This window comes from Galeopterus variegatus, unplaced genomic scaffold, assembly GCF_000696425.1.
Source record: "Galeopterus variegatus unplaced genomic scaffold, G_variegatus-3.0.2 Scaffold1802, whole genome shotgun sequence".
In the NCBI taxonomy this organism is placed as follows: domain Eukaryota; kingdom Metazoa; phylum Chordata; class Mammalia; order Dermoptera; family Cynocephalidae; genus Galeopterus; species Galeopterus variegatus.
The window spans coordinates 273,655-281,934 of NW_007727913.1; the positions used below are offsets into that span (position 1 = coordinate 273,655).

The following is an 8,280-nucleotide window of genomic DNA, read 5'->3' on the forward strand; positions in this document are numbered from 1 at the left end:
CAAGGTACCCTTACCTAGTGGCACCAAGGTGATAACCAACTTAAGGAAGAGGTGATGTGAGAAACAAAGGATGAGAGAGAGCTTGGGCTGAAGCTCAGAGAGGCTCCTAGAAGGTGTGTGCACCACGGACAGACACAAGGTACCCACAAAGATAATTCTTAATAATTGAATGATAATCTCACTCAAGAGCCTTTTCAAGAATTATCTTCTATACCTATAGTGTCATGTCCTTTGTCATGTATTTTACTCCTTTCTCAAAACATGCCTTTTCTCTGTAGGGTCCAGATACCTCTTGAATTAGAAGAACAAACTTAATTTTGCCATGGTTTCCTTAAAGTGATCTTGAAGAACTAACAGCCATAAGAAAAGCTATGTCTTTGCATATGCTGACAGACATGAAATAGAAGGGGAAGTAACTCTTTACTCTCTAGAAAAGGGACAGAATAGCTTCTCCAATACTCAGGGGCTTAGATCCTTAGGAAGTGCATAGGTGCCGATGTTAGTAAACCTTGCATCTACATATATTAACAGAAAACTTGGAATTAGCATAGGCTAGTAAAGACAACAAATTGATGAGACAGACACACTTTTTAAAAGAACCAGATGCAAAACAGCTGTGGAAAGCATCTCCTGAGCAATAAAGAGGGGGAAGCTGGTTACCTTGGCCATGGTCAGCGTCTTGCAGCTTGTCTGAAAGGACCCAGGATGCTATCTGTGTTCCAAGTCCCTTTGGTTTAATGTTGCAAGAATGAAAACTGCCTTCCCACCCTGCTCCGTCTCCTTTCCACCCCTCCCCTTCTATCTCATGTTTTTTGGAGTGCCTCCTGATTAAATGCTGCCTTACAGGGAAGATGGGCATTTAATAATTGACAATGCAATCACGGCCCAGCTGTTCTGGGAGATTACACTGGAGAGCTTGCCAATGGGGATCTGGGATTAAGCACAAAGAAGCAAGGACCTGCATTTGCAGAGGGAAATTTCTTTAAAAGGTAAATGGTTTGGTTTTCATCTAACTGCCATTCCCTAGGTAACTGGTGTGAATAGATTGGGCTTGGTTTTACGGCAGACATGGAAGATATGACAAGGTCACCATTACTACAAAAATTCCCATTCCCTTGGGAAGGCCTTTCCATTCCTTTCAAGAAGCTCTGCTGTGGAGCCAAGGACATGGAAGAATTTCCTTTTTGCATGGGTGGTGTCCACTCCTAGCTAGCATCACTGGTAAGGACTGTTACTACATCCTTCCTTCCTCCCGGTGGAATGCTGGAGTGAATGAGGGAGCATTGGGCACGGGAGGGGTGAGGATGTGAATGGAGGAGGATCGGAGATAAATTCCAGCGTCAGTAATGCTACGGCTGTGTACCATTCCTCCCCCGACCTTCTGGCAAACAGATGAAAATAATTCATTTTTCAAAAAAAGAGAGAGTTCCTAAAACTTTTTCAAAAAGTGATCCTACCAATCAAGAAGGGTTGACGCACATCTTGCCGCCAGCCCTAGAGAAGTACAAGTCGGTCTTTCTGTTGTCAAAATTGTAGAAATGAATTGAAATGACAAGGTTAGGAGACATTCTGGTTGTGATTCCCTTAACACTCCACGGACCTTCATCCTCCGTGCCTTTGCAATGCCCTTCTGCCCCAAATGCCATCCATCTCTTTTTACCAGGTGACCTGCTTGACTCTTATCAAGATCAGTGTGAAAAGTCACTCCTTTTCTGCAAATGTTTCTTTTCTCCCTAAGACGGACAGTTCCCTCCTCTCTGTCCTTGCCACACCGTATCTCTCTTGCAATATTTATTATTATTATTGATTGTACATATCTGTGGGGCTCAGAGTTGAATATCAATACCTGTGTCTCTTGCAGCACTTTCTATATTCCATTGCAGTTACTTTTCTTGATTGAAAATTCTTCAAAGTCCTTTCTCTCACTCTAGAGCTGTAGTTCTCAATTCTAACCGAGTATCAGAACAATCTTTGGAAGTCTGGAAAACATGCAGATTCTTGGACCCCACCCTGAGATTCCATAGTGGTTCTGGGGTGAGGCCCAGGAATTGGGAATTTCAGAAAGCTCTCAATATATACCCAGCGAATTCATGTAAAATGACACCAGTTCGACTCATTCTGGGCTCGCCTTAATGAAACCCTTTATGTCCTGCCCTGCCCTACACTCCTTCCACCTTTCCTAGATTAGCCACCGAGTCGTGTTTTTCCCGTTCTGTATTTGTGCAGTTCGTTTAAGGAATCAAAGGCAGGTTCCCTTTAACATCAGAGTGTTTGAATTATCCCACATTCCAGCCAAATGAGTCTCTTTGGATCCTGCTTTTTCATCCAATACATTCCCTACTTCTCTCAGACTGATGTTCACAAGCAAATTGATACCCGTGTGCTTACGTCCAGGCGTGATCCCCGTATTGCCCAAACGACCCGTTATTCACTGTGACAGAGTTCCTCTCCTCTGGGAGAAGGGAGAAAGTAGAAGGGATTTTGAGGTCACTTTCCACCTTTGGATTGGCTGTTGGGTTCCTGGCTGCATAGTTTCATCACGACGCTGGGTGGCGCCATCTCCTCATAGTTTCCCTCCCGGGTCCGGCGCTTCCCCCACCAGTCGGCTAAGTGTGGGCGGAGGCGGCTGCTCCGGCCTCTAGTCTGGCCTCCTCCCCGAATGCTAAGCTTCAGAACGCCGTGTGTCAGCCTTATGGAATTCAGGGCGCAGAACAAACGGAGGGGGCATCCAGCTGCTCCTGGGGGCGTCTTGTAGGATCGTTTCCTGTAGCACTTTTTTTTTTTTTTTTGCAGGCAGTTCCAGTTTTCGGTGACTCAGTGGATCCTATTATACTTCCCATGAGAAATACAACTCCACGGTATCAGAAATAGTTAGCCAGAGTTTCCCGATGAGTTTGTGCACATTTTTCTTTACTTAATTGTATCCTCATTCTCTTTCCACCCCAGAACAGTGAACAATTCTTTTCCCTTCTTACACCCTTCAAATACTTGCAGACACTTCTCATATCCCGCCTGAGTCACTGTTTGGCACGGCCTTATGTCTTCGGATTTTATTGCCACTGCTCATAAACCGCACCCCCTGTGCCTTAATAGCCTGAAGTTTGCCTTCTCCAGGGAAAAGGCGATGGGAGTGGCAGAGGCTGGAGTGCGTTTCGTGAGGAGGCCCAGAGGTGATTTTAGAGGGAAGCTAATGAAACTTCAGCTTCATGGTCCCCACATACTTAGGCCCCTTCCAAGACCCTGTTACCTAATTTGTACTTGTAATTTTATATTATTTTTCTTAACGAGAGTGTCCAACATGTTATTATTTTAGGTCTCCACAAAGCCTGGATCCAGCCCTTTGGAGGAGGATCCAAGCCCTTTGCATTTTGTGTGTGGGCCTGGCTGGCCGGCTGCTGGATGTGACCAGTCTTGAGCTCCCCCTCCCCAAGAACCCTGGACTACAATGTCTAATTTCCTCTTTTTGACAAAGCGTGAGTTTCTCTGCCTGGCCACAGAAATCGGAGACCAGCATCCCACTCACTTCCTTTCATTGTAATTTGGGCATGTTAATATTTTTTCTTCCCTTTCCTTAGAACAGAAAAAGTAATTGCTAGTCAATGCAACATAAATATAATTAGGCAAGGCCCAGAAGCTCATGATTCAGCACAGAAACGAAGATGCCACATCTCAAAGCAGTATTTAACTCTGGTATGTTGGACTGTTACCACTTCAGGATGAGCTCCACAGGGATATGTATGCACCTTACCATTTATGACGTTATAAAGCCAAGGGCTGGGACTAACCTATATTCAGGAAGGTCCTCAGTCACTGTTTCTTGTACTATATAAAACCACATTTACGAGGTATGCATAAAGAGACACAATGATCTTGGGACACCCACATGTGCTTTGTAAACAGGAATCCAATTTATTTTTTTGTGAGTCCACTGTAGATCAGAGGTGATTACCCAATGCTGAGCCAGAGCAGTCTGTAGACGACACAACTCCCCTAATGCCAAAAAACCCTGCGGCTAAGGTAGCCAGTGGGGTTTTGCTCATGTGATCCATACTGGCATCTTCTTCCAAGAAAGGTTCATTTGCCTTCCCTGGTTAGCAGTGTCTCTGTCCTTCTCCCAGGGGCCAGATATCTGACCCCCACCCCATTAACTCCTTTCTGTTCCTCAGTAGACAAAAGGCTGGAGTGGACCGTAAAGTTCGGCTGTCACCGGCTCTGATTGGCATGCCCTGTTCTCTGCTCCTGCGCGTTCTAGCGTGTGCCTCTCTCATGTAAACTCGTCACATGGTTTACTTGTCCATTGTGCCCATCTGACGTTAAGTTGCTTGATATAGTAGCTGCTATGTTCTATTCATTGTTCATCTTCAGAGCCTAGCATTGTTTTGTCCTTCATGAATGAATGAATAAATAAGTGAGGTTTGTAACACACACAAGCCTCATCACTACAATTAGGAAGCCTATGGGTGAAGACGTGAGTAAAGAAGTGTGTCCAAACAGGCTTCTGTTGCTAAAGGAGACGCGATTCTTCCCAATTCACACTCGTAAGAAGCAGTGAGAAGCTACAAAGGGGCCCCCAGGTCCACACACACACCGGGCCTTTCTGCACAGATGCACCCTGAGTGTCATCAAACAGATTCTCTGCCAATACATTTCCTCCCACCTGTGGAAACATTCCTGCTTTTCATGAGCAGAGCCCAGAAAACAGCAATGACCTCATGAACAACTATTATCTTTAGTTCACAGAGACAAGGGGACAAACAGATTGCTCAAAAGCCAGTGACAGACTGGAAATGTTATGTCCTTTTCCGAGCGGGGAGGTTCCCTACTGATGAGAGCCCTTTTAGATGATGGATGTATCTCGAACCTTCTGAGCTGCTGCTGCTGTGATTACAGTTTTTACTTCAGTGCCCTCCATCTGACTGCTTCACTGGTGAAGTTGAAGGTCTTCCCGCAGGACGTTTTGACGTCTGCCACCCAGCCTGGAAGGGGAAAGTGATGCCACCAAAACGACCGTGCTGAGTGTCCAAAATGTTTACAGCACCATGGGACGCTTAGCTCTAGGATTTCCCAGCTTCAGGTTAATTATTCTCAACTGCAACCATGATTAAGGGGCCACATACCCCCAAATGCTCACACAGTAAAAACGACTCCAGTGTCCCTAACGTGGCGCCCGAGGTCTGGGAACACCTCTGCTTATGCTCGGTGGGAAGGACCAAAGGAAGGCATCCGGCAGCCTTTCTCTCGCCTTTCCCTTTCCGCTTTTCAGGGGAATTGTTTGAGGACTTTTGCTAACGCGGTCATTTCCAGGAGAGGAAGCCGTCTCTCTGCCATGCCCCAAGCAGCTGGATGAATCAGAGGGGCAGCCACATCTGCACATCCTGTGGGGCAATCGCTCACGCGCGGGTGACGTCGCCTGCGGTGCCGCCTGGGGCCGGGGGCTCTCGGGGACGGTCGGCGGGCCCGGCTGGGGCGGTCCCTTCCGTCTCCGTGCGCGCCCCTTTCGTCGCTTCTCCTCCAGCCCTCTCTCCCCCGTCGCGTGTCCTCGCCAGCTTCCCTGCCCCCACCCCGTTCCCCGTGAGTAACCCGCCCTCCCCCGCCCGCGGTTTACTACGGCGCCCCGGTCGCCTAGCAGCGGGCGCGCGTTGCCAGGGCGACGCGCCCCGGGCGTGTTTTGAATTGTTTGGCGAGGCCCCGCCCTAGCGGCGGCCGCCCTTGCAGCGCTTCCCGGCCACACCCGGCCCGCCCGGCGCGCTGTGCCTTCCCGTCCGTCATCACGCTCGGGGAGGAGCCGCCAGGGCACTGCCGCCTGCCCCGGGAGTGGGCCCGGCGCGAGTCTGCCCGACGGCGGCGGCCGCGCACGTGCTGCCCGCCGAGGCCTGGCAGGAGGGAGGGGAGGGATAGTCTGGGTGCTGTGGGTACAGGTCAGGGTTTCCGTGCCCCTTTCCCTTCCCCTAAAGCCCCTGGCTCCTGTTCTAAAGGAAGGACATGTCTTTGCCTCGTTTCATGGATCTGAGAGGTGAGACGTGGTGACCACGAACCTTAAGCAGATCTGAGTTCTAGTCACTGCCCCACTCACCCCTGGACTGATGATGCTGGCCCAGTGGCTCAGGGTACAGGAGGGGAGAGAGGTGTCCTCCTCCACAGCTCTGCTGCCGAGCGAGGCTAAGGAGGGGAGGGAAAGTGCCCGTGAGCGGAGGCGAGGAGCAGCTCGGTGGACTCTTCCCAAGCACCTCCGCTATCCTCACGACCAGCCCGGGAGACAGGAGGCCTCTTGGTGCCGCAAGGGACGGTTCGGAGTCTGAGCAAGACTTGCTCAAGGCCACAGCTAGTAAATGGTGGAGTCAATATTCAAAACCTCCAAAGGCTGCACACCTGGGTCATCATCACCGGGCTGCCACCCAGTAGAGGGAAGGCACAGTTGCCTTTAACAAAATCCTCAGGTTGCAGGCCAGATTATGGAAACTCCTAGAGAATGAGGCAATGAATTAATTGTACTTTAGACTCCTCAGGTGTATATTAGCAGACTCTCCCTCTGTGTCTCTCCTAGAAACCAGTGATGAAAGACAATAACATTTATTCTAAGCCATGACTAGCATTTTCTATCATGTTCGCATCCGCTTGGGAGGGTTCTCCTGTTTATGATCTATTCACTTTGGGCTGCTTCTGAACTAGGGAAGCTGCCCGAGCCCACACTCTGAGGCTCTTCACAACCACTAGCTCTGCTCTGCAGTCCCAGAAGTGCCTCTTACTTAGCTTGTCCTTTCCTTCTTCTAGCTTCCAGCTGACCAACGGCGCACCACAGTGCTACCTGCGTGTGTGTGTGTGTGTGTGTGTGTGTGTGTTCGTTCTAGTTCCCCTGGCTAATCATAAGCTTCGTTTCTCTAACTGAGAAAGGCAAGATATTTGAGAATTAACACCATTTGCTTTTAGTAACCCCTGGAGCTGAAACTTGGCGGTTCTCAGTATGAAGGGAGGCTGGTCGTTTGCAGATGTGGGTTCAATTCTAAGCAAGACAATGTTTCTCTGCTGACTGTGAGGGTCTTCCTGGGTCTAGCAGGATCCTTGAAGACTCTCCCAGATTCTCTGAGATCGGAAAGCAGCTGAAGCTATGCTCTCCTTCCCAGTTCCAGATCAGAGCTGACTTCCAGCAGGATCTTGGGGGTGGCCCCCATTCTCTGGCGTAGAACTTAACGTCTGCTCTTTCAGTTCATTAGCGTGATACACAACCTCAATCGTTGCCACCATCACTGGGTCTTTACCAGAGACCAGATTTTGGCAACAGGAATTATACAGATGAAAGGGGCTCTAAGCAGCCCTGGGAACAGAGAGGAAAAGGAAGATGAATGAAGAGGCAAAGGAAGAAGAAATGGAAGAGTAATGGAAGAAGACGAGACAGTGAGAGGACAAGGTGTAGACATACCAGGTTTATCAGTAAAAACTGGTTTTGAGTAACAAGTTTTCATTCCATTTTGTATAATCCTATAGTGTGTTCCCAAGCTCCTTACCGTGAGCATGTGAAATACATTAAAGTGATGAATTAGTATAACCTGTATTGCAAAGCCACTATTAAGGGTACTACACATGAGATATTCATGAGATTTCAAAAATCAGTGTACCTACCTCCTGGGTGAAACAAACATTTTGAGTCAGTTGAGAGGGATTGCTCATTCACGTTTGTAGCTCTGAGGTAGAGAAGTTTCAGCCTCTCTTCTGTTCTGTCTTAATTGGTTGAGTAGAAGGAGTTGTGCGGGGATGAATGAGAGCCCCTCTTGCCAGCAGAGGAGTCAGGTGGTGTGAGATGGGTTGGAGAGGATGGAAACCTGAAGGCACGACACCAGGTGGGTGGGGCTGGGTGACCCATGGGGTTTACTCTGTGATGTCACAGTGGCAGGCAGGGACATCCCTGCTGTTCCCCCTGCCTCCTCCCCCACCCCAGAAGGACAGGGGATGGGAGGAGGTGGGGGGAGATTGGCCACACTGGGTACCTACCAAGGGCCCATATGCCTTCTGAGGTTGTCTAAGTCTGTGCTTCTCTTATTGTGCGTACAAATCACCTGCGGAGCTTAGTCAGATGGAGATTCTGAAAGTTTGGAATGGCTCCCATGGGATGCCAAATAGACCCCAGTTGTAAGGCTCTAGACCAGTGCTGCCAAAGAGAAATACAATGTGAACCACATTAGATATAATTTAAAATTTTCCAGTAGCCACATTATAAAAGTAGAATGGACACATACACTGTAATAGGACAGTAATATCTTACACAGTGCTAAGTAACAGTAGCAA

At 48.7% G+C, this 8,280-nt stretch overlaps 1 protein-coding gene across 2 annotated transcripts in view; it reads right to left on the minus strand.

Annotated features, from left to right (window-relative positions):
• Window positions 1–7,788, minus strand: part of GSG1 (germ cell associated 1) — a 17,901-nt gene extending 10,113 nt beyond the window's left edge. Inside the window, exon 1 of one of the 2 annotated variants that reach the window (XM_008579062.1) lies at window positions 7,618–7,788. In XM_008579062.1, the coding sequence (XP_008577284.1) occupies window positions 7,618–7,665 (48 nt within the window). In that variant the 5' untranslated portion in view covers window positions 7,666–7,788. Of the gene's footprint in view, window positions 1–660; window positions 838–7,617 lie in introns of those variants that run through there. The other variant, XM_008579061.1, reaches the window with a different exon arrangement.
• Between the last annotated feature and the right edge of the window lie 492 nt (window positions 7,789–8,280).